A 26530-nucleotide genomic window follows, 5' to 3' on the forward strand; every position below is an offset into this window, starting at 1 on the left:
GCTTGTGGGAAGAGAAATTTGATTGGAAATCTATCAGCTCCTTCCTGTGATTTATGGGTTCTTTGCCAGCAGAAAGAGCTCCAGATGGGGGTCATTTTTTAAAGGGCGATGCCAGGAAGTTTCCCAGCTCCCAAGCGTGGCACGATCCGTCCATTTGATACAAGAAAGGAAGGTTCTTTCCTTCTCTCTCTCTCTCTCTGCACCCCACGACAACCAAATCCTGATATGCTCTTGACTACTGTAATGTGCTTTTCGCGGGGCTGCCCTTTGCAGCTGGTCCGGAAGTTGCAATTAGATTGAGGTTGAATCCTGACAAGACAGAAGTACTGTTTTGGGAGGATAGGTGTGGGGGATTCCCTGGTCCTGAATGGGGTAACTGTGCCCCTGAAGGACCAGATGTGCAGCCTGGGAGTCATTTTGGACTCACAGCTGTCCATGGAGGCACAGGTCAACTCTGTGTCCAGGGTGGTTGTCTCCCAGTTCCATCTGGTACACAGGATGAGACCCTCGCTGCCCGCAGACTGTCTCACCAGGGGTGGTCCATGCTCTGATTATCTCCCTCTTGGACTCTCATGTGCTCTAATTGGGGCTACCTTGGAAGGTGACCTAGAAACTGCAACTAATCCATAATGTGGCAGCCAGACTGGGTACTGGGAGCAGCCGCTGAGACCACATAACCCCGGTCCTGAAAGACCTACATTGGCTCCCAGGACGTTTCTGAGCACAATTCAAAGTGTTGGTGCTGACCTTGAAAGCCCTCAATGGCCTAGTAGACCTGAAGGAGCGTCTCCACCCCGGACACCGAGGTCCCTCTCCCGAGGGCCTTCTGGCGGTTCCCTCCCTGCGAGAAGCGAGGTTACAGGGAACCAGACAGAGGGCCTTCTCGGTGGTGGCGCCCACCCTGTGGAACGCCCTCCCGTCAGATGTCAAGGAAATAAACAACTATCTGACGTTTAGAAGACATCTGAAGGCAGCCCTGTTTAGGAAGGTTTTTAATGGTTGATGTTTTCTCGTGTCTTTAATATTCTGTTGGGAGCCGCCCAGAGTGGCTGGGGAAACCCGGCCAGATGGGCGGAGTATAAATAATAAATTATTATTATTATAGCTGTGCAATTGTATGATTCTGTGAGTAAAACCTAGTTGATTGCCCGTACTTTGTTGTTTTTAATAGTAGGCGGGTGTGCGATCTATCCCTGAAAATGGGCGACTGTTATTCCTGGTGGTTCTTTCCAACTTCTTTCCATTTAGAGAGCCTCTTCTGGGCACCACAGTTCAAGAAGGACACTGACAAACTGGAACGTGTCCAGAGAAGGGCAACCAAAATGGTCAAAGGCCTGGAAACGATGCCTTATGAGGAACGGCTAAGGGAGCTGGGCATGTTTAGCCTGGAGAAGAGGAGGTTAAGGGGTGATATGATAGCCATGTTCAAATATATAAAAGGATGTCACATAGAGAAGGGAGAAAGGTTGTTTTCTGCTGCTCCAGAGAAGCGGACACGGAGCAATGGATCCAAACTACAAGAAAGAAGATTCCACCTAAACATGAGGAAGAACTTCCTGACAGTAAGAGCTGTTTGACAGTGGAATTTGCTGCCAAGGAGTGTGGTGGAGTCTCCTTCTTTGGAGGTCTTTAAGCAGAGGCTTGACAACCATATGTCAGGAGTGCTCTGATGGTGTTTCCTGCTTGGCAGGGGGTTGGACTCGATGGCCCTTGTGGTCTCTTCCAACTCTATGATTCTATGATTCTGTGTCTCCATCTATCCTTCTCCTTGCCTCTCGCCTCCTCCTCCTCCTCACACCAGGTACAAATTGAGCTGTCACTCGGTTTCTCCAGGTACCCTCTGGCACCGTCGCAGAGTCTCCCCTGCCAGGTTGTGTTACTGTGGCAGTTTATTAGGAGAAATTGGCTCCCGTCGCATTAGCTGGGGCTGGTTCAGAAGAAGAGATTGAGAGTGAAAGGAGGCGAGGGAGGGAAAGGAGAACGATGAGAGTGAAGAAAAGAACAAGACACTGCGGAGAGCTGTCAGGAGTAAGCAAGGACCAATGGTACCGAATAGTATGGGAAACAGCCTTACTGGAAAAATTAACCAATAAATTGAAACTGACACAAGGACAAATAGAATCATCATCATCATCATCATCATTTATTTATTTATTTATACCCCGCCCATCTGGTTGGGTTTCCCCAGCCACCCTGGACGGCTCCCAACAGAATATTAAAAACACGATAAAACATCAAACATTTAAAAAACTTCCCTAAACAGGGCTGCCTTCAGATGTCCTCTAAAAGTCAGGTAGTTGTTTATTTCCTTGACATCTGATGGTAGAGTGCCACCACCGAGAAGGCCCTCTGCCTGGTTCCCTGCAACCTCGCTTCTCGCAGCGAGGTAACCGCCAGAAGGCCCTCGGGAGATGGACCCAGGTGTCTGGGCTGGACGATGGGGGTGGAGATGCTCCTTCAGGGATACTGGGCCGTTTGGGGCTTTCAAGGTCAGCACCAACACTTTGAATTGTGCTCGGTAATTTATGGACCTAACAGGTATCTAAAGCCATTTGCACACAACAAATAGGAGCCTACAAAACACCATCGCTATATGTAAGTTTTATTTTATTTGTTTGTTATCTTGTATTTTGGAAATGTACATCCAGGTTTTTTTCCTTTAATTTTTGGGGAGCCCCCCCCCCAAGAGAGTGGGGCCCTAAGCTATAGCTTGTTTAGCTTGTTTGTAAATCCGGCACTGGGTATCATACAAAATGCATTGTGAGGAATGATGCTCAGCCATGTGAATATTATGCCAAACTTGTCTACAGAAATCCTTCCTTCCTTTCTTCCTTCCTTCCTTCCTTCCTTCCTTCTCTCTCTCTCTCTGTGTTCCTTCCTTCCTTCTTTTTCTTTCTTTCTTTCCTTCCTTCCTTCCTTCCTTCCTCCCTTCTCCTTCCTACTCTTTCCTTCCTTCCTTCCTTCCTTCTTTCCTTCCTTCCTTCCTTCCTTCCTTCTCCTTCCTACTCTTTCCTTCTTTCCTTCCTTCCTTCCTTCCTTCCTTCCTTCCTTCCTTCCTTCCCTTTTCTTACATGACTAAGTTCTCCCACCCCACCCCAAAAAAGAGAGAGGCGAAAATAGATTCCGCTGCAAAGCTCAGGAGCCTTTTGTATTGTCTTACATCCTAATTTGCAGAGTTCAGAGGAAGATTTAATTTGCGTCGCTGCAGACAGTCTGCCTGGGAGAGCGCGGGAGCTCAGGGCATGCCGGCTGCATACCAATCACAAACTGCTCCCAGTGCTCTAAGGGAACCAATCCTGAGAGCCTGGCTAGCAGGTCTCTCTAACCTAGTACCCTGTCTCCGACAGAGGATGGTAAAAGGAAGTAGCGTTGCTGGAACAGAACCCAGATATTCTATCGCCTATCTATCCTGCAGTAGCATAAGCGCCAACATTTCTCTGATGAAAATAGGGACGTCCTATTCAATAATAATAATAATAATAATAATATTTTTTATGATTTATACCCCGTCCATCTGACTGGGTTGCCCCAGCCACTCTGTGTGGCTTCCAACTTATAAAAAAATGTAATAAAACATCAAACATTTTAATACTTCCCTCTACAGATGTCTTCTAAACAGTTACCTATCTCCTTGGCTCAAGGGTTGCATAACTCCATCACCTCCAACATTTCTCCCATGAAAATAGGGACATCCTATTCCATCCCATCCAACGTTTCTCCCCTGAAAATAGGGACGTCCTATTCCCTTCCCTCCAACGTCTCTCCCCTGAAAATAGGGACGTCCTATTCCCTTCCCTCCAACATTTCTCCCATGAAAATAGGGACGTCCTATTCCATCCCCTCCAATGTTTCTCCCCTGAAAATAAGGACGTCCTATTCCATCCCCTCCAACGTTTCTCCCCTGAAAATAGGGACGTCCTATTCCATCCCCTCCAACGTTTCTCCCCTGAAAATAGGGACGTCCTATTCCATCCCCTCCAATGTTTCTCCCCTGGAAATAGGGACGTCCTATTCCATCCCCTCCAACGTTTCTCCCGTGATGCTCTCGTGTAGCAAAAAATAAGAATTCTTAGGGTGGGAGGAAAAAATAATCTGTGCATCTTCCGCACTCCCAATGGTGAGCCCTGGCCCTGAGAAACTGAGAATTTCTCCTCAATCCTGGAGAAATCGGGTGAAATTGTTACTCACACCTCCTCTGTTTTCCCAATTTTTTTATGGCTGGTGGATTTTGAGAGGTCAGTTTGTGAATAGCTCTAAGTGAAAGAGCCTAGTTTGCAGATGAAGCCATAGTTCCACCTGGTGGCCAGCAGAATACATCGCAAGAGGATTGTGGCGCCTCAGAATGGTTGAGATGGGCTTACAGGAATCCCTCTTGAGCTTGCTAATCGGCAGGTCAGCGGTTCGAATCCCCGCAATGACGGGGTGAGCTCCCATTGCTCTGCCCCAGCTTCTGCCAACCTAGCAGTTCGAAAGCAGGCCAGCGCAAATAGATAAATAGGTACCACTGTGGTGGGAAGGTAAACGGCATTTCCGTGCGCTCTGGTTTCCGCCATGCGCCAGAAGCGGTTTAGTCCTGCTGGCCACATGACTCGGGAAGCTGTCTGTGGACAAACACCGGCTCCCTTGGCCTGAAAACGAGATGAGCGCCGCAACCCCAGAGTCGCCTTTGACTGGACTCAACCGTTCAGGGATCTTTTTTACGTTAGAGCATTTTCTAGTTGTGATTCCTGTATTGCAGGGTCTAAATGACCCTGGAGGTTTGTGTGTCTGTCTCTTCCAAGTCTACAGCTCTATGATTCTATGAATCTATGAATAGGGAAGCTTTTAATGTTTGATGTATCACAGTATTTTAATATTCTTTTGGAAGCCGCCCAGAGTGGCTGGGGAAACCCAGCCAGATGGGCGGGGTATAAATAATAAATTATTGTTATTATTATTATTATTATTATATATGACAGGGCCTCGGTCTTGCAGTCATTGATCCGCCACGCACCCCCATCGCTTGCAGGAGTCTTCGCCGTTGCACAAAAACCGCTGTGTTGTTGCTGTCAACGCACGGAACAAAAAACACCCCCCTCTTGTTAACGAACAACCAGAGCCAGCCCACCTCGTATCACCAACCTTTTGTCGTTTGCCTAAATTGCCGGCGCTTGAGTAATTGCCATGCAATTGCATGCATGTGTGTGTGTCTGTGTGCAGGGCAGAAAATTGCAGGTTGAGTTGCAAAGGGGGCTGAGGATAAACAGGTGCATTTAGGGGTACAATGGGGAAACCGGTGCTGGGTCTCTCAGCACCTTCACCCTGCAGGGAGGCATCAGGTATATTTAGTGGGCGAAATGCTGAGAGGAACTCCCACAGGGAGAGACAATCACCGCCTATCAATGGCTGGCCCCCTCTATTCCCCCATTACAACCCCCCCTTCTTTTTAGAAACAATTCTTCTCCTCTCCACTCCCCCTTTACTTTCCTTCTTTCTCTTCTTTGCCCGGACACTTGCAGAAGAAAGAACCGAGGGAGACGGAGGATAGCAGACCATTGTTTTGTGCAAGGCAGGTTTGTGAAGAGTAGAGAGGGGTTGGCTTCACGGTGGAGCCTGCATGCTGCACGCAGATGGTGTCAGAGTCAGTCCCCAGCAGCTCTGTCCCTGAGACTCTGGAGAGTGACTGCCAGTTGTGGGAATGTTCAGAGTGGAAGGAGAGGTTGTATTGTTTATTAATATCCTTCCTAACCTGCGCTAGCAAGTTCCTTTATGGAGCAGAGTTACCGTATTTTTTGCTCTAAAAGACTCACTTTTTCCCTCCTAAAAAGTAAGGGGAAATGTGTGTGCGTCTTATGGAGCGAATGCAGGCTGCACAGCTATCCCAGAAGCCAGAACAGCAAGAGGGATTGCTGCTTTCACTGCGCAGCGATCCCTCTTGCTGTTCTGGCTTCTGAGATTCAGAATATTTTTTTCTTGTTTTCCTCCTCCCAAAACTAGGTGTGTCTTGTGGTCTGGTGCGTCTTATAGAGTGAAAAATACGGTACACCTCCCTTTTTACATGCACAGCAGAGAACTGGTTGCAGGCTCGTGTGAGCCTCTCACTATTATAAAATTCAATCTGTCTCAGATTGAATTGTATGTTCCTGGTAAAAAGGGTAAAGGGACCCCTGACCGTTAGGTCCAGTCGCAGATGACTCTGGGGTTGCGGCGCTATTGGCTGAGGGAGCCGGCGTACAGCTTCCAGGTCATGTGGCCAGCAGGACTAAGCCGCTTCTGGCAAACCAGAGCAGCGCACAGAAACGCCGCTTACCTTCCCGCCGGAGCGGTACCTATTTATCTACTTGTACTTTGATGTGCTTTCGAACTGCTAGGTTGGCAGGAGCAGAGAGAGAGAGAGATGATAGAGATAGAAGATAGATAGATATAGATGATAGACAGATAGATGATAGATATAGATGATAGATAGATAGATAGATAGATAGATAGATAGATAGATAGATAGATGATAGATAGATAGATAGATAGATAGATAGATAGATAGATGATAGATGATAGATAGATGATAGATAGATAGATAGATAGATAGATAGATAGGATAGATAGATAGATATAGATGATAGATAGATGATAGATAATAAATAGATAGATAGATAGATAGATAGATAGATAGATAGATGATAGATAGATAGATAGATAGATAGATAGATAGATAGATAGATAGATGATAGATAGATATAGATAGATGATAGATAGATAGATGATAGATAGATAGATGATAGATAGATAGATACATAGATAGATAGATAGATAGATATAGATGATAGATAGATGATAGATAGATTAGATAGATAGATAGATAGATAGATAGATAGATAGATAGAGATAGATAGATAGATAGATGATAGATATAGATAGATGATAGATAGATAGATGATAGACAGACAGACAGATAGATAGGTAGAGATGATAGATAGATGAGAGAGAGAGATTAGGCTTTAGATAGATAGATATTAGGCTGTAGCCAACTAAGTCCTATTTGCAGCAGCAGACCCACTGAAATGACTGGCCCCAGGTTCACCATTGTTTTTCATCAGTCTACTCTAAGTAGAATCACCTGCAGCTGGAGCTGTAAGCGAAGCTTCACCGTGTTATTTAATCCTACCTTTTGCCGAAGAGGGAAGACCCTGGCGAGTCTGTGGAGCAGAGGAACATAGTGGCCTTCAACACAAATGCCCCCCGGAGCCCGTGAACGGCTAGACCAAAGGCTGCCTAGACCGTCATACACAAAGAATGAGAAATATGAGCAGAGGCTTTGGCGAGGCTCTTGTGTATAGATCCGACTACAGCAGCTATTGATTCCTGCTCTGCTGAGCTGTAATTATATTGAATTGCAAAGGGACATGTTAAGCCGCTTCTTGGAGGGAGGGAGGGAGGGAGGGAGGGAGGGAGGGAGGGAGAGAGATGGCACCCCAACCCCCCTCCAAAAGGAAGGGAAGAATTTATTTGAGATTTACTGGTATCTGTGCTTAAGATGAGAGATGTTTGGATTCACTCTGTCCAGAGAGTAACCTCATGAAGAAAGGTGGTGGTTTCGTCATCTGTAACAGGGGACGCACTCTGCACATGTTCAGAAGGTTCGCCTGGTGCCTTCATTGAGAGAGCCAGTGTGGTGTAGTGGTTAAGAGCGGTGGACTCGTAATCTGGGGAACCGGGTTCGCTTCCCTGCTCCTCCACATGCAGCTGCTGGGTGACCTTGGGCCAGTCACACTTCTCTGAAGTCCCTCAGCCCCACTCACCTCACAGAGTGTTTGTTGTGGGGGAGGAAGGGAAAGGAGATTGTTAGCCGCTTTGAGACTCCTTCGGGTAGTGATAAAGCGGGATATCAAATCCAAACTCTTCTTCTTCTTCATTATATACCGTATTTTTCGCTCTACAAGATGCACCAGACCACAAGACGCACCTAGTTTTTGGAGGAGGAAAACAAGGGGAAAAAATATTCTGAATCTCAGAAGCCAGAACAGCAAGTGGGATCGCTGCGCAGCGAAAGCAGCAATCCCTCTTGCTGTTCTGGCTTCTGGGATAGCTGCGCAGCCTGCATTCGCTCCACAAGACGCACACACATTTCCCCATACTTTTTAGGAGGGGAAAAGTGAGTCTTATAGAGCAAAAAACGTGGTATATTTTAGGTGCCGGGTAAAAATGTTGCTCTTCATCCAGGCTAATCAATATTCCTACAGCCTTTTAAATATGTCTGTGTGAAGGGGGTGGGTTTGTTGAATTGCTTTATTTACTTGTGCTTTAGCATGTATTTTATTTCGTGAAATGCCCTGAGATCTTTCAATGAAGGATGGTATATTAATTCGATAAATACTAAAATGAAAAGGCTGAAATGGTTTGCCTGGGCTAGGACTTGATTCTGGCACCTAGGCATGGCTAAAGCGTGAAAAGGGCTCTTGAGCACAGGCAGTGGTAAAAACTTAAAGAGCAGGGCCTCCTCATGACTGGCCACCGGATCCACGCCCCCATAGCCACATACCCCTTGTTCCCCAGGAGCACCCATAGCTCAGTGGCAGAATACAAGCTTTGAGTGCAGAATGTTCTAAGTCTGATCTTCGGCATGATCAGTAAGAAACATCTCAGGAAGCATCCACCTTGGAGGGCTGGCATCTCTTGTTCTGGTCCCATGGAGAAGCTCATGCAGCAAGACAAGTGGGGCGTTTCAGCACCACGGAGAGCTCCAAGTGAGCCTCTTGCTCCTGAGGCAGCACCACGGACAGCTCCAAGGCAGGCCTGGTGTTTCAGAACCAAGGAGAGCTCCAAGTGAGCCTCTTGCTCCTGAGGCAGCACCACGGACAGCTCCAAGGCAGGCCTGGTGTTTCAGAACCAAGGAGAGCTCCAAATGAGCCGCTTGCTCCTGAGGTGGTATCATGGACAGCTCCAAGGTAACAAGGAGTGCAGTGGTACCTCAGGTTAAGTACTTAATTCGTTCCGGAGGTCTGTACTTAACCTGAAACGGTTCTTAACCTGAAGCACCACTTTAGCTAATGGGGCCTCCTGCTGCTGCCATGCCTCCAGAGCCCGATTTCTGTTCTTATCCTGAAGCAAAGTTCTTAACCTGAAGCACTATTTCTGGGTTAGCGGAGTCTGTAGCCTGAAGCGTATGTAACCTGAAGCGTATGTAACCTGAGGGACCACTGTATTTGTTTTTGCTGGTTCGGTGGGCAGCCTGCCCACTCTCTGACAGCAGACGACCCCACTGGGAGGGGCACTGGGGTGGGTTTCACCCTGTGCCTCGTAGAGCTGGGCTGACGCTGCCGGCGGGCCCTGCGCCCCTTGGCACCATCCGAAGGCCGAGATCCAGTAGGCGCTGGGGTGGATTGCAGAGTCAGGCCCAGGCTGCCCCCGGGCCCAGCACTGACAGCAGCAACAAGTAGTTCTGGCTCGCCCAGCCCTACCTATTGCCAACCAACCACACTTACCTGAACTGGTGGTTCTGGATCGCGGGGTCTACTGGTCAAAATGGGAGCCTCAGCAATCGCTGAGGATGTGCAAGGAAGTATCCCCTTACCCGCTTATGACTGGCCAAGAGGATATGAAGGAATGGGTTTCCCAAATCTAAAATCTGACTGGGCAGTCAGTCTGAAACGGACCCCAAAATCCCCATTTTTCCTTCTCCACTAGCTAAAATGCATTAACTTGAGAATTTGAGCACTTGAGCCAAGAACCCAGCTGTATAAACAAGGCTCTCTCCTTTATCAGTACATGACGCTTAATGAATGGCCTTGTCAGTTCCGAGTGGAGCAAGGATGGCACATCTGGGTCTTATCTTACATCCTGACCACACTGACGCACAGACCTTGTCAGCCCCCACGCCTGGGAACGGCGCCAGGAGTGCTCTTAAGAGTTGGTGACCTTCTTACCCCAAGATAAGGAATACAGGAACAGGAACATCCTTTTATGGTCAAGAGTACCGGAACAGGAACATCTTTTTATGGTCACGGATGTCAACTTACGTGTATAAGCTGACGTGGCTGGATTCCTGGGGAGGGGGTAAGGCGACCAGAAAGGGTATATAAGCTGTGTGTAACTGCTCTTTAAGTGCTTTTGCTGTGGACTGACCATGCAGGTGTCTTCTGCTATCCGGAGAGAAGAATAAACTCTTTCTCTGAACCAAACCTTGGTGTCATTTGACTTCCTTCCTCCCGTCCGGGAGCAACGCAGACCCCACCAATCAGTAAAGTCTAAAAAGGCTACAGATAACCAGCCAATGAGGGGTTTTGTTTTGTTTTTTAATGTTTTCCCCCTGCATTTCTCACTTCTTTCTGCGGCCCCCTAGCACGCTGTGGTCCCCCCCCCCATTACACGTTTTCACCTGTGGCCCCCTTGGAATATCCTGGGGGCATCCAGCCCCAGGTTGAGGAACACTGTTGACACCAATGCATACATGGAAAACCAATGACCAAACTGATTTTGTCTGTTGGGAGTTGATGGGAAAGCTGCTGGGGGGAAGGTTGTGGGCTGGGGAGAAGGGGTGAAGGAATTGGTGGTGGGTGGTTTTCCTGTCGCAAATGCTTTGACCCAACTTCTAATTTTGAGAATCTTGTGTGTGTTTTTCCTCCCCCCCTTTCCTTTTTAAGCTTTCTGATTTTTTTGTGTGTTTTTTTTTTATATAAAAAAATGACTTTTAAATAATAAGTAAATATTACCTGTTGATGTGCCAAAAAGGTTTATATCTTTTATTTGTTTTCCTTGCAAGCATCTGATGGTCATAGGGTATGTTTTTTAATTCCTCTGCCGGGGGGGTTTTGGATTGAGAAACACCCAAAGCTTCGCCCAATCTTTAAAAAATAAAAAAAGGAAGAGAGAGAGAGAGAGAGAGAGAGAGTCGCCCAACCTTAAAAAAAAAAAAGAGAGAGAGAGAGAGAGAGAGAGAGAGAGAGGGAGAAATACTAATAATTAAAATCCATACTAATACTAATAATTAATGATGTTTGGAGACAGAGGACTCATCAGCAGAAAGGTCTGGAAACCAAGTCATAAGGAACGGCTGAGGGAGGTGGGTACATTTAGCATGGCAAAGAGAAGACTGATTTGATAGCCGTCTTCCAATACAGTGGTACCTCGGGTTAAGTACTTAATTCGTTCCGGAGGTCCGTTCTTAACCTGAACCTGTTCTTAACCTGAAGCACCACATTAGCTAATGGGGCCTCCCACCGCTGCCGCCAGAGCACGATTTCTGTTCTCATCCTGAAGCAAAGTTCTTAACCTAAAGCACTATTTCTGGGTTAGCGGAGTCTGTAACCTGAAGCGTCTGTAACCCAAGGTGCCACTGTATCTGAAGGGGAAGACTTGGAAGACAGAGCAATCTCGTTTTCTGCTGCCCCAGGGGGTACGACCCCAACCTGTAGGTTCAAATGATAAGCAAGGGTCGGAGAGATGTTATTGTCAGCCATCTTCTGATGCGCCCCCTAATGGCACTATATAATTTAAAGCACTACAGTGGTGCCTCACAAGACGAAATTAATCCGTTCCACGAGTCTCTTCGTCTAGCGGTTTTTTCGTCTTGCGAAGCACAGCTATTAGCGGCTTAGCGGATTAGCGCTATTAGCGGTTTAGCGGCTATTAGCGGCTATTAAAGGCTTAAGGGATTAGCGGATTAGCTGCTAAAAGGCTATTAGCGGTTTAGCGGCTTAGAAAAAGGGGGTGGGGAGCGGGAAAAAAATCTCAAGACTCGCAAGACATTTTCGTCTTGCGAAGCAAGCCCATAGGGAAATTCGTCCTGCGAAGCGCATCGAAAAACGGAAAACCCTTTCGTCTAGCGGGTTTTCCGTCTTGCGAGGCATTCGTCTTGCGGGGCACCACTGTATATAATATCACTTTAGCAGCCATGGCTTCCTCCTCCTCCAACGAATTCTGGGAGCGGTAGTTTGTTTAAGGGTGCAGAGAGTTTATCAAGAAATCCTCCCTATTCCCCTCACGGAATTCCCAGAGATCTCTGAGAAGAGGGATGGATTCTTAAACGGTACGGGCTGCTGAGCAAGGGGCTTGATAACTGTTCAGAGGTTTGCAAAAGAAGCAGGCGGTTTTGTCCAAATGTAAGATTTGCACCATCTGTAGGCAAGGGTGCAGAAATGGGGGGAACTGGGCGAATCTTTTTTCTAAAAAAAAAAAAGGAATACAGATACACTGGAACCTCGGTTTTCGGACGCAACCCGTACCAAACGACCATCCGACTTCCGAAACGTTAAAAAACCGAAGCAGTCGATTCCGGAAGCGTTTGCTGACGGGAAACTCAAAACGGGAGCCGCGTGTCAGGTTCGGCTTCAGAAAAGCTTTTGGAAACCGGGTTTTCGGCGTCCAAAAGCCAAAGTGTTTGACTTCCGAGATGTTTGAAAACCGAGGTTCCGCTGTAGCCTTAATGAAGGACCACAGAAGTACCAATTTGTGGGGTGGGGTCTCTTGCCAGGGGAAGGGTCAGAGCAGCTTTGTTGTCCTCTGTATGGGGGAGGGCCCCCCGAAAAGTTGGAAGAAGCCTTGTTCTGCATCTTGTTTGATGGCTGTGTTCTTTTGTCTCCTCCTCCTCCCCCTCCCTGCTTCCCGGCCCCTTCCTCCTCCTCCTCCTCTGACGACATATAGCATGCAAACGTAAAGAACAGGAGCAGCAGAAGGACAGGAACCTACAGCCGAAAAAGCAGCGCCTTGTCTTCACGGACCTCCAGCGCCGCACCCTGATTGCCATCTTCAAGGAGAACAAGAGGCCTTCTAAGGAGATGCAGATGACCATCTCGCAGCAGCTGGGCCTGGAACTCAACACCGTTAGCAACTTCTTCATGAACGCTCGCCGGAGGTGCATGAACCGTTGGCAGGAAGACCCGGGCGCCAACCCTGGCGTTCCCTCTTCATCTACAAGCACTTTTTCCAAAGCATGATCTCCTCCTCCTTCTTCTCACCCTCTCCCTACATCTCTCCACTCTTGTCCAACACCACACAGCAGCCAAAAAACTCACCGCCTTCTCCATGCTGGCTTTCCTTCTCCTCACCGCCATGCGCACACCTTGAGCAACCAGCCACTCATACCTCAAGCACAGCCATCCGCACCAGGTGCAACTGGGATGCTGCTAGAGCTCTGGGAGCATCCATGCGTCTTAGATGCACAACCGCCATGCGTCTGAGATGCGCAAGAGCCCTTGCCTCCGGCCGCCTTCTGAAAGCTGGTGCCTGATTTGCAGAGGGTCGCTTGCTTGGCGCCATCTCACAATTAGCCCCAAAATCTTTGGCTTAGGTGAGAGACGCCACTTGCCCCATAAACAAACAAACAAGCACCCAGCCCAGAGGGTGTTGTGCCATTCTGATGGCTGGGCAAGGGGATTAAGGGGCTGGTTTAATTGCAGACGTTTTCAAGGAAGTCTGTTTTGAAGTCCCCGTTATGGGGGAGGCGAAAGCCATATCGCTGAGGGTTGGTGGGTGCCTTGGCCAACTGAGTGTGCGCTGGATGCCTTAAACACAGGCCAGCACTGGGCAATTGTTGGGAGGGCAAGTAACCATGTCAAACTGGTACACCTTCCTTCTGCCCTTTCCCTGTCCCTGGGTTTCAACCCCTAGACCATTCACCTTTCAGTAGTAAAGCATCCGCTTTGCATGCAAAAAATAAATACATACCAGGCACCTGCAGGTATGGCTGGGGAAAATTCCCAGCCTGAAATCCCCAGAGAGCTGTTGCCAGTCAGTGTGTACAGTGCTGAGTGAAATGGACCTATGGTCTGACTCAGTATTAGGTAGCTGTCTATTTTCCTGCCATGGCTACCTTGGCACCAGCAATGGTCTTGCATTCTAGGACACAGCTGAGCCCCCAAGTTTCCAGACCCCCTGCCCCTGCCCCCACAGCTCCATTTCAAACGAGGGTCATTGTCGCGAAGCTGATGACAGCCCTTTTGGATGCGGGGCAGGGAAAAGGCAAACGACCGTGTCGCGTGGGAACGGTTTGCAATTCGTTTGGGGACAAGCTGTTGCATCCTAGGCAATGGCGAGTGGAATCAATGGCGGCCTGCATGAATGGTGTTTATGGGGTGTTTCTCAGTTTGCAAAGGGGGCTGAGAAGTTTTTTTAAAATAATAATAAAACCAGTAATGAGTATGGCATTCGTAGGACCAACAAGGGGAAAGCATCTTTGCAAGCATCACCAAAACATTACCATGCTGTCCTCACGCACATTTGTCCCCCACTCACCTGCTCAACACCCTTCCTTGCATCCCATCGTCTACGCAGCTCATGAACAGAAGGCGTTACTCTCCAAACCAACCCCTCCATGAATATACACCCTAAAACTAATGGTCAACTGCACAACAACATGATTCACGTCTACCAAAAAGGAAAAAAAAGAGCAACCAAAAAGTGTAGGAGAATCAGCCGAAGAGAAGACTTCTTGTTCTATCAATGGTTCCTCTCAAAGGAATTCCAAGCCAAAGTATGGAAAGGAAGAGGGGGAGTAGCAACTCACACGAAAAAAATACCCCCTTCCTCCCCCCTGGAATCAGTCGTGCAGGGGGGTCTAAAGCTAAGTTGCACTGTGTCACCTCGAGAGAGAGAAAATATAAGCGGGTCACGAAGCACATTTTAGGTACATAATTCGGGTATTTAAAAAGAGAGAGAGAGAAACGAAAAGCTTTAACGAAACCAAAGGAAAGGAGAGGACGGGATTTCCGTTCTTTTTTCCGGACGCTGGACCGCCGTCTCGCCTTCTGTCTTGACCTTGGTTTCATTCCAGAAGACAGCCCCAGATTGGACCGATTCTGTCCATCTCCTCGCAGAGTACCCACAAGCCCCCCACCTCCTTTATCCTGCTGTCAACAGAGAGAGGTGGGGAATGAGAATTGACCGTTATGATAAGAACTGGATTGGTGGACGGAGGCCCCAATTGTGAATCTGCTTTGCAGAACAGAGATAGAGATATATTTAAGTACGGATTGACGTTGTGGGTGGCGAGAAATGCAAACTTCCTTCTCAACCACCCCCTGTCCCCATTCCACCCCTCTGCTCCTGGAAAAAGAAAACAAGCTCAAAAAAAAAAAAACCATGGATCTCTGGCAACGTATGAACGATAACTGACTATTTGAGTGTGTGCATGGGTGAATGTGTGCCAATTAACAGCCTGCCTTAAAAAAATAACAATTACAAGATAGATACACCACGATTCTCTTCTTCATTTCTGGAAGGAGCGTTGTCCTCAACAGGGGCCGGCACCATGAATCACGAGTGACTTGCAAAGGCGAAATAAAACGAGACAATGGCGGGGTCAAAAGAGGACGAGGGATGCTTTCGCGAGCCAAGCCTCCCCAAAGTTTGAACCCAAAGGGCCGAAGAGGAGACGACGTCGAGAAAGCCCAGAGGGCCAAGAGAATCTCGCCACCACCCCAGAAAACGTGGGGGTTTCTTTGTGTGTCTGTGCGTCCGTGTGTCTGTGTGTCTTCTTGTTTTTGATTTTTAATGGGACAATACCAAATTGATGCGGGTACAAATAGCACGGTCTGTGTGGAGGTCTTTTTCCCCCTGTTCACTTTACGTTGAAGGCGAAGTATTGAATCCACGGTTAGGCGACTTCTGGAACGACGAGGAGGAGAAGAAGGGAAGCCACGCCATCGGATAATATTATTTGATTCGAAAGGAGGATGAACTTTGAAAAGAAAAGAGAGAAGAAACTTTAACCAGAAACCCACCCACCCACCCCCAAGATTATGCCCCGATCTATTGAGCGGGTGTGGCCATCAGGGTGTCAGAAGGGGAGAGATGATTGAACCAACCCAAACAGATGACGGAAGGAGGGGAATGTAGCTGTGTTTTGCCAAAGGAAAAAGAGAGGGTGCGAAAGGGAAGGGAAGAAAAAATATATATATTTCTCTCTCCGCCCAGTGTCCACCCGCCTCTCCAAGCGCCCCCAATCCCCCCCCCATCCTGTCTTGTCTTTGTCGTGACGTGTCGACGCTAACGGACGATGGAGGGCGAAGACAGTGGATTTCCGTACCTGATTTTGTGGAGTATTTAAAGGGCTGAGAAGCCACGCCAGAAAAATAAAAGAAGAAAGGTAATAAACGTGGGGGCCTGACCTTGGCTAAAAAATAAATAAAGAGAGCACCCCAAGGACAAGGAAGCTGTCGACGAGCGACTGGCCCCCCCAGCGTGAAAAAAACCACACAAACGTTTGTAGTGAGACCCAAAAAAATATAGGCTACCTCACTTGAGTTTTCGAGTTTTTCGTGATTTGAGAATCACACCTGATACCAAAGATTTGTTCCGCTTGCCTGGTTTGTGGTGGAATCTAAACACACCCACCCCCAAACTCCCCCAAACTTCCTTACCCTCGTTCCCACGCTACCGCCATAACCGTTCCTAGATGGTTATGTCACCCACCATGACCCATAGATGTTGTAGCCAACCTTCTTCCTTCCCAAGACCCCCATACCTTGCTCTTTCCATTACTCCCCCCAGAGAGAAAGACAGACAGACAGAGACAAAGAGAGAGAGGAGAGAGAGAGAGATAGAGAACATGATCTTTAGAGTGACAGATGAGTGCCTTTTCTTGTACCAAAGGTGGTTGACCACGTTTCTTTGTCCTATAAACTCACACAGTAACTTACCTCAGTTCTCTTAATGGGATGGATCCCGGCTACTCTCGTTTGCTTTTGGGTGATGGGGCAGAAGCCCAGTCTACCCCTTGCTCCCTCCTTGTCCCTCCCCTCTCGCCCAACCACCAAAGAGACTTATTCTTCCTCCCCAACTTGAGTGCCTGCGAATGCGCACAAGAACCAAAATGTGCTTAGTGGGCTCTTAACGTTCACGGATATTAATGTTCTGGAACTTTGTCTGTACCAATGAATCGGGTGAGAAGAGACTCTATAGCTCAGTGGCAGAGAGCTTGTAGGTCCGGTCCCAAACATCTCTGATTTGAAGCCTATCTCACACAGCCAGTGAGGAGGAAATCATCTCTCTGTCACGTTCTGTGGGACCCTGGAGAGCCTCGTGGGGTCTCCCACCTGCCAATCGCCTGGTTCAAGGTGCTTTGAAGCTCCAAAGTTTGGGTCTTCAAAGCACCTTGGAAGTTGGCAAATGAGCAGGAGCTGAAACCTGTTCGCCGTTGCCAGTGTGCAATTGTTGTCCAGGGCTCTCCAGATGTTCTTATGAAGAACAGAGAGAGAAAGAGAGACAGAACAGCTGTTCCCTGTATGTCCTGCCCATGCGTTTCCTGAAGGAATCCTGATTGGTTACCAAGAGAACAGGTGGCTGATGGGAATTTGGCTTCACCCAGCAGGTCTCGTTTGAGGTTCTCCAGAACCTATCTCCACCTGAGAAGGAAATTGACGTTTCTTCTCACATTATCATCACCTTCCATGGGTTGTAGGTGTCAGACCCCCCAGAACACAAGCGACCGACCCACCTTCTCTCCCAAGACCCCTCTTTCCCAAGCTAAATCACACCCCCTCCATCTTTTGACCCAACACCCAAATAGCCTTGTTGATACCAAAGAAATTCTCCGCTCAGGAGGAAAAAATAACCCTTTGCATAAACCCAGCCCAATCGACCCAACCCACCGCCTCTCTCTCCATCACAAACCTGGCAAGACTTTTGACAATGTTCTCTGAAATACCTCAAAAAATAAAATAAAATAAATATTTAATGTATAGTTTATGTGACGAAAAAAATAATAATGATGATAATAATAATAATTACTTAGCTAGTTTTTGGAATTTGCAACTTGAAGCTTTATACTGTTAAATTATAATTTTTTGCAGAGGGCGGCATGTTGTAATTATGTTAAGATCCTCATTGGGAGACGTATTGAATGTTAAGAAAAGGGAAAGGGAAAACTGGTTCGTTTCATGATTTTTTAAAGAGGGAGAGAGACGAAGAGAGGGAAACGAAAGTTCCTTGGCGTTTACAGATTTCATATTTAAACGAGTCCTTTAAAAGAAAAAAAAAATCACAAATAATACTGATACCTGTTGCTTTTCGGGGATGTTATTCTTTTCTTCTCCTCTCCTGCTGAGTCATGTCTTACGAGAGTATTTATTATATGTGTTTATGTGTTAAATTGTAATTTAAGAAGAAGAAGAAGAAGAAAAAGACCAAAAAAAAGAGAGATGAAATGGAAATTTGATTTATGCATGGAAAAAAAATATACTCTTTCTTGAAGTAACGTAATAATTATTGAGGGGGTGGGAGGGTGGGCGGGGCGGGCGGGGGAGAAGGGAATTGATGTGTTGTTTGTCTGACAAAAGATTTCATTTCGACTTGATGAAAGGTCTGTGCATGGGCCGGATCCGTTTCATGTGACCCTTTCCCCCCTCCTTTCTCGTTTCTCCCGCCATCTCTTCTTCTTCCGTGTTGTCTGTCTGCTCGTTGTCCAACGACAACGAGGACGGTGCTTATCCGAGGTGAGAGAAAAGGGCTGGAGCTCCTCGTGTGTAGGAGACCCCTGGCAGGGCTGGGGATCTCCCCCCACGTCCGAAATCCAGGAAAGCAGCGCTCAGCTAGACGGAACCAATGGCCCAACTCTGTACAAGGCAGCTGCCTAGGTCCCTGTTGAAATCCAGCTCTTCATTCGAGATCATGAGGACCAGAATCCTTATGCAATCTTCAACTTAGTGGTGGGACACCAGCTTCGCATGTAGAAGCTCCCCTGGTTAGATCCAGGGGATAGACACCATTTCTGAAACCCTGGAGGTCCTCTGACAGTCGGTGTCAGCACTGCTGAGCTAGCTGGACCAATTGGCCCCAACAGCTTGGGAGCAGAGTCAGGACAAGAGTTGGCTGCAACGAAGGAATGGTGCCTCAGCCAACTCCAACCCAACACGGTCCCTGCCTTTGCAGCAAGCAAACATCAGCTCCTCCACCCTGCTTTGTCCGTGCCCCTTTTAGCATCCAATCACAAGTGTCTTTATAAAGAGAAAGAGACAATCATCTGCCCAAAATAACAATTGCCACTGAACCCGTAGCCGCATTGATACCGGTTGCTGGAAACGGCAGGGAGCAAGGGTTGCTGTTGAGCTGAGGTCCCAATTGAGCGCTTCTCGTTGGGACATCTGGTTGGCTTCTGTGACCACAAGGGCCTCCTTGATCCAGCAGAGCTCAGCTCATCCTCTAAGGCACTGTTCCCCAACCTTGGGCCTCCAGCTGTTTTTGGACTACAATTCCCATCATCCTTGACCACTGGTCTTGCTAGCGAGGGATGATGGGAGTTGTAGTCCAAAAACAGCTGGAGGCCCAAGATTGGGGAACACTGCTCTAAGGAACAGAACGAGAGACAAATTCTTCCCTTCATGCCCTGCCTGTTGACTTCCCAGAGGAATCTGGTTGGGCACTGTGAGAACAGGACGATGGACTTGATGGGCCTGATCTTCCGGGGTGCTTCCAATATCAAGTTTTTATGACAGACCTCTCCCACTGTGGATTTTGGGTCAAGGGGAACCACGCACCATGGGCGTGCTTGTCCTCTGACCATGGAGCATTGGGCTCCTGGACCAAAATCAAGCTCAGATCAGGGCAGAAATATCTCCAGGAATCGATGCTTCTAGGTCCTCTTTCTGTAGTTTAGAAAGTTGTTCTAAAGGATGAGTGTCCGCACCTCTTCCATCTCTGAGGAACAAAGTGTCTTACAGGTCTCTGAGGCCTTCCAATTCGACAGGGCCTGTAGCTCATCTGCTTTCCATGCAGAAGATCACAGGTTCAATCCCTGGTATATTCAGCTACAGCTGGCAAATAAGATTCCACCTAAACATTAGGAAGAACTTCCTGACAGTAAGAGCTGTTCGACAGTGGAATTTGCCGCCAAGGAGTGTGGTGGAGTCTCCTTCTTTGGAGGTCTTTAAGCAGAGACTTGACAACCATATGTCAGGAGTGCTCTGATGGTGTTTCCTGCTTGGCAGGGGGTTGGACTCGATGGCCCTTGTGGTCTCTTCCAACTCTATGATTCTATGAATCATCTCCAAAACCCTGGATAGTCAGTCGGTGTAGACCGGTGATTACAAAGACCTGAAGTCTTCCAGATGTTGTTGAGTCAGGTCCCAGCAGCTCCCCAGGGTTTGGGAGAGGATTTCTCCCCCACTGGGGATGATGGGAGCTGTCATCCAATAACATCTGCAAGGCTGCAAGTTTCATGTCAACCAGGGTTCTTCAGCCTCAGGTCCCTAGGTGTTGTTGGGACATCATCTCCAGGCAGCTTAGTCAGGGATGATGGGGAGTCATGGAGTCCAGCATCATCTAGAGGCCCAAGGTGGAAAAACACTTTGGAGTGGACAGTGCTGACCTAGATGGACCAATGCTCTGATGTGACATAGAACACCTTCTGCATTTCCATGCTCCTATGTGTAAAGGACCCGCCACCAGAAGTATCAAATCCAGGAGGGTCATAAGAAGTTCTTAAAAAATGAGTGGTGGTCTCAAACAAAGAGAAGTTGAATGTAATTGAGAGGGGGCTTAATGCTTGCCAGAAAAGTGGTCCATCTGCACATTCAGAATGAAAACAAACCCATCGATCTGCAAGCAAGCTGTTAGTCTGTCTCCAGATGGGGTTGGTATCCAGACAGAGTTATATCCAATTCATGTATGCTCAGAGCAGATCTACTTAAATTAATGGACCTGACCAAGTCACACCCATTAATTTCAATAGGTCTTCTCTGGGTAGGGCTAACACCGGCTGCAACCCTATGGGCTGTAGCCAACATTAGTCATACTCAAAGTAGACCCTTTTAAATTAATGGGGCAGCTGAAGCACATCAGTTTCAGTGGGTCTATCCTTGAGAAGAATGTTATTGGATACAGCCAATAAAATGTCTGTAATAAGCGCTAGGAGCCAAATTATTTCTTGATTTCTGTCCTCGGATGATGACCACATTTAGATTGGCTCTTGTACAATTTCCACAGTTTCAGTAGTACCTGTGTGCCAAAATAGGTCTGTCCGGTCACAGACCATCCCAAATTGGCTTTCAGCCTTGAGACAAAGAGGCCCTCTTCTGAGACATCTCACTGACCTCATAAGCCCAAAGCCTCACGAGATAACATAGGTTGCTCCACACATGAGCAATAACTGGTCCAAGAGCCCAGCCAAGTTTTTTAAAGCTTACCATGAAAAAAATGTGGGAACGGGAATGTCTCTGACTAAGCCTTGCTCAGAATGAACCAGTCGAGTTGATGGCCAGCTAAGTTCTCTGTGCAAGGCAAACCCATTGAAATGAATGGGCCTTGCGTCCATTACTTTCAATGGGGCTGCTCTGAATGGGACCATTAAAGGACATGACATATGTGAGGCCACTGATTTCAGTTGGTCTGAGTAGATTTTAGTTTGAGCGCACAGGGCATTAGATCCGTTTTCCCCAAAGCCTGGTCAGCTTCTAGAAGTTCCGACTTTGGCCTGTTATCGCTGAGATGAAGCAGATGGAAGACTTGTAAGGCCCAAAACCAACATCCTTTCGTCTCTCCTCCTTTCTGCCATCTTGCCTATCAAAATTTGCTCCATCATTCACGCAGTTCTCAAATCATTTCAGGAACAATCTTTCCAGGATACCAAAGATCTTCATTCCCTTCCTTCCTTCCTTATAGAGGTATCGACAATCCAAACTTGTCCTAAAGACAATTCTCTCTACCACAAGAAGGGTGGTGGTGGGGGTTCCTCAGGTATAAATTTTGGGAACTGTGAGGAGGAAGAGGGAATCGTTCCCCCCCTTTTTTTATTAGAAATGGTTTTGTCCACAGCCATCAAGTAGAGCAGGCTGGAATATGCCACCATCTGACAGGAGGCAGCAGCATATCAATGGTTTAGAAGACAGACTTTCAAGGCAATAACAGACTCCCACCCTTTCTTTCATTACTTTTTGTTGTTGTTAATGAAAAGCTAATACAGTATGTTTCCCCATACCTACCCAACCTTGTCTCCCCTAATGATTGCATTATGACATTGCAGACTATCAATTAGCGGTAGGTGGGATACTTTCTGCATGTGCTCTGAACCAATGCTGGTTTCACCGGGCACAGCCAATGTGGACGGGGATATGTTCTTCATCAGGGCCCTTTGGAGTTGGCTGGATGTGTGTTTTGATCCAGAGCATCCTGTTCTGATGTGGCGGGAGAGCCTTTGGAGTGGGGTGAGGCAGCACCACGGACAGCTCCCAGTGAGAAACGTGCCCCTAGCCAGCACCACGGACAGCTCCCAGTGAGAAATGTACTCTATGTCAGCACCTCAGACAGCTCCCAGTTAGGAGTTTCTCTCCTAGTCAGCACCACGGACAGCTCTGAGCGAGCAAGTTGCTCCAAGGCAGCTCAAAGTGGGCATCCAGGCAGCACCATGGACAGTTCCCAGTAAGACATGTGCTCCAGGTCAGCACTATGGACAGCTCTCGGTGGCAAATGTCAGAGGTAGACTAAGGCCTTTGAACATCTGCCTCCAGCCCACCTCACCTGGCCTTCATCCCTCTTGAGAATTTCAGCCTATTAAGGCAAACAAGCACTTCTTCTGTCCTCCTCCTATCCCTGAACCATTGGGCCAGCTAGTTAGCTTGGGAGGCAGAGGGAAAGGTTTTTGGACCTTGGTGCTGTGGGTTCTAGTTCAGCTCCTTCCTGAAACCCCAGAGAGCCTCTGGCAGTCAGTGTAGACAGCACTGAACTAGAGGGACCAAGGATCTGAGCTGGTATAGGCAGCCTGAGACAGCAACCCACCTGTCGAATGAATGTGTAAGTGGACTCTATCAAGCAAGCATTGCATTTGAGGGAAGGTGAAGGCTCTGCCTCTGACCTCTGACCCAGATTTGCTTCTCCACCCCTGCAAAATTGCTCCTTCTGTGAAGCGTTCGTCAGGTGTCCACAGGTAGTTCAGACTCCATAAGTGTCTCACGTGCAACTCCTGGGAGTGCAATGATTTTTATACCATTATCAAAGCAATATTTTGGATGCAAATCTGGTCCACACACACCACGAGAAACTGCAAGACAGGTAAGAATAAAAGAAGCAAAGTTCCTCAGGAGTTGGGACCATTTCCATACACCTTGCTCTTTGACGTGCTTTCGAACTGCTAGGTTGGCAGGAGCAGGGACCGAGCAACGGGAGCGCACCCCGTCATCGCGGGGATTCGAACCACCGACCTTCTGATCAGCAAGGCCTAGGCTCTGTGGTTCAACCCACAGTGCCATCCGCATCCCGTTTCCACTGTTGGGGGGCAGTAAAAGCCTCTGAATACCAGTTGCTCGAAATTACGTGTGGGGAGGTTGAGATCAGGTCCTGTTTGTGAGCATCACGAAAGACGCATCTGATAAGCTGCTGTGAGAACAGGCGTGATAAGTCTTTGGAGATACCCAAACAACCCCCTGTGTTGCAAATTATGAGTGAGCCATATCAAAAGCAACATGATGGCCAGAAACGATAACAATGTGAAAAACTTTATTTGTTGTTGTTTAGTCGTTTAGTGGTGTCCGCCTCTTTGTGACCCCCTGGACCAGAGCACGCCAGGCCCTCCTGTCTTCCACTGCCTCCCGCAGTTTGGTCAAACTCATGCTGGTAGCTTCGAGAACACTGTCCCACCATCTCGTCCTCTGTCGTCCCCTTCTCCTTGTGCCCTCCATCTTTCCCAACATCAGGGTCTTTTCCAGGGAGTCTTCTCTTCTCCTGAGGTGGCCAAAGTCTTGGAGCCTCAGCTTCAGGATCTGTCCTTCCAGTGAGCACTCAGGGCTGATTTCCTTAAGAATGGAGAGGTTTGATCTTCTTGCAGTCCATGGGACTCTCAAGAGTCTCCTGCAGCACCAGAATTCAAAAGCATCCATTCTTCGGCCATCAGCCTTCTTGATGGTCCAGCTCTCACTTCCATACATCACTACTGGGAAAACCATAGCTTGAACTATACGGACCTTTGTTGGCAAGGTGATATCTCTGCTTTTTAAGATGCTGTCTAGGTTTGCCATCGCCTTTCTCCCAAGGAGCAGGCGTCTTTAAATTTCGTGGCTGCTGTCACCATCTGCAGTGATCATGGAGCCCATGATCTTTATGGAATAATTCAAAACATCAGACCTAACAAACCAAAGTCTCTGAACGTCCTTAAATGAATCACGGTTCCAGACTTTACCCAGCGGAGAACAAGCTGTGAAGCTTTCTATGGTCAGCAAATGTCCAATTCTGATGTCCAGCTCTGAACTCTGCTGAACGGTGTTTCCGGATAACAACTCCTGTTTCGCTGAATTCTTCATCAGCCAATTAGTTCCACACTTGTAAGTAGAAAGATATGTCATTTCTTCATTAACTGAAAATAAAATATTCAAACGATGACCTGCACATAAGAACAACTTCAAATAGCGTAGAAATTATAAACTGTAACAGAATTGGACATTTGCTGATCATACAAATTTTCACAGCTTAAGGACTTTTTCCAGAGACTTCAGTTTGTTAGTTTTGATGTTTTGAACTATTCCATAAAGTTTTTCACATTGTTATTGTTTATGGCCATTGTGTTGCTTTTGATATTGCTGAGTTACCCAGATGGGCCACTGTGGGATGCAAGTTGATAGACTTTATGGGTGACTGGCTTGAGTCATCAAGGCTCTTCACAGGCTCTTATGCAGCAAAGAAGAAGAAGAAGAAGAAGAAACTAATGTTCTTCTAGGCTGTATCAAAAGAAGTCTAGTGTCCATATCAATGGAAGTCATAGTACCACTCTATCCTACCACTCACTTAGAAGACTGTGTCCAGTACTGGGCACCACAGAGTTTAAGAAGGATATCGACAAGCCGAGGAGGGCAACCAAGATGATCAAGGGTCTGGAAACCAAGCCTGATGAGGAACGGTCGAAGGAGCCTGGTGTGTTTAGCCTGGAAAGACGGAGAAAGCTTGTTTTCTCCTGCTCCGGAGGGCAGGACTCGAACCAATGGCTTCAAGTTACAAGGAAGGAGATTCCAACTTAACATATACGGGAAAACGTTCCGATGGTAAGAGCTGTTTGACAGTGGAACGGTCTCCCTTGGGAGGTTGTGACCTCTCCTTCCTTGGAGCTTTTTAAGCAGAGGTTGGGTGGCCATCTGTCATGGATGCTTTAGCTGAGATTCCGGCAAGGCTGATGACCTCTGGGCTTCCTTCGCACTCTATGATTGTATCATAATATTGACAGTCTGCTTTAATGGCGGAATGGGTCAGGAAACAGGGTGACTCGGTGGACGTCAAATGTCATAGGTGGGGCATTCATCTCTCAAATGCAATCTTTTTGAACGGGTGACACTTGACACATCGAGATAGCCATGAGGGGCAACCAATTCTTGGCTGAATGGGTCATTTGCCTTAATGGAAAACCATATAGCAGGTCAAGAGACATTGGAGATATAGAAGGTTGTCCTAGCAAGGAAGACACACACGAACCAGCCAACCTCTTCTGTTAATTTAGCCAGAGAAGCAGAGTTAATATAATCACCATGTCTTATCAGGATCCAACGGTTTAGCTTAATGGCATGGTTTTCTCGCTGATTGCCACCAAGCTGTTTTAATTTGACCCAAAGGCATCTCCTCAATAGCAGTTAAGGGTGATATTCAATGTTAGTCGTTCTCAGAGTTGGACCCATTGAAACGAGCGTACCTAAGCAACTAATGACTATCGATTTGAATGGGCCTCCTCCGGGTACGAACAGGTCCCCCAAACAATGTATATTTTTAACGGCATGAGCTTTTGTGGGCTGGATCCTGCCTCACCAGACCTTAGCAGGCTGGTGAAGATATGAAGGATAAAATTGTAAGCTGCGAGTTGAACAGAGAGCAAGTGGAGAGTCGGTGATAGCCAGGACATAAAGGCATAGAGTAAGGATACACCTTGGAGTAGGAGATTGGTGATAATTTACTCCACATGGCTGAGATGACCTGTGTCAGGGCAAGGGTTTTAATGTCGGCCTAAACAAATGGTCACCAGCTGTAATGTTGCCATAGGTAAAGGTAAAGGGACCCCTGGCCATTAGGTCCAGTCGTGGGGACTCTGGGGTTGTGGCGCTCATCTCGCTTTACTGGCTGAGGGAGCCGGCGTACAGCTTCCGGGTCATGTGGCCAGCAGGACTAAGCCGCTTCTGGCGAACCAGAGCAGCGCAAGGAAACGCCGTTTACCTTCCCGCTGGAGTGGTACCTATTTATCTACTTGCACTTTGACGTGCTTTTGAACTGCTAGGTTGGCAGGAGCAGGGACCGAGCAATGGGAGCTCACCCCGTCACGGGGATTCGAACCGCCGACCTTCTGATCGGCAAGTCCTAGGCTCTGTGGTTTAACCTATAGTGCCACCTGCGTCCCTGTCCCTGAATGTTGCCATATTCCATTGCTATTCAGCACACACTTTAAATGCCTGAGATTTCACTTTCTACATCGGACAAGGTGGGTTTGAAAGTCCTCAAAAGCTTACCACACAAGAAATTTAAGGCACTGTAGTTTCACTGCAAGAAACTAACAAGGCTGCCATGCCGGGAATTTTGACAAAACGAAACATAATAATACAGTGGTACCTTGGTACTCAAACGGCTTGGCTGCCAAACAAGTCGGCTCCCGAATGCCGAAAAC

At 47.7% G+C, this 26530-nt stretch overlaps 1 protein-coding gene across 1 annotated transcript in view; it reads left to right on the forward strand.

The window, feature by feature from the left end:
* ONECUT3 (one cut homeobox 3) overlaps positions 1 to 15685 on the forward strand; it is a 60911-nt gene extending 45226 nt beyond the window's left edge. Inside the window, exon 2 of the mRNA XM_083421721.1 lies at positions 12616 to 15685. Within this exon, the coding sequence (XP_083277847.1) occupies positions 12616 to 12908 (293 nt within the window). The 3' untranslated portion in view covers positions 12909 to 15685. The remainder of the gene's footprint in view (positions 1 to 12615) is intronic.
* Positions 15686 to 26530: the final 10845 nt, after the last annotated feature.

This window comes from Podarcis tiliguerta, assembly GCF_965153285.1.
Source record: "Podarcis tiliguerta genome assembly, chromosome: 18".
Lineage (NCBI taxonomy): Eukaryota > Metazoa > Chordata > Lepidosauria > Squamata > Lacertidae > Podarcis > Podarcis tiliguerta.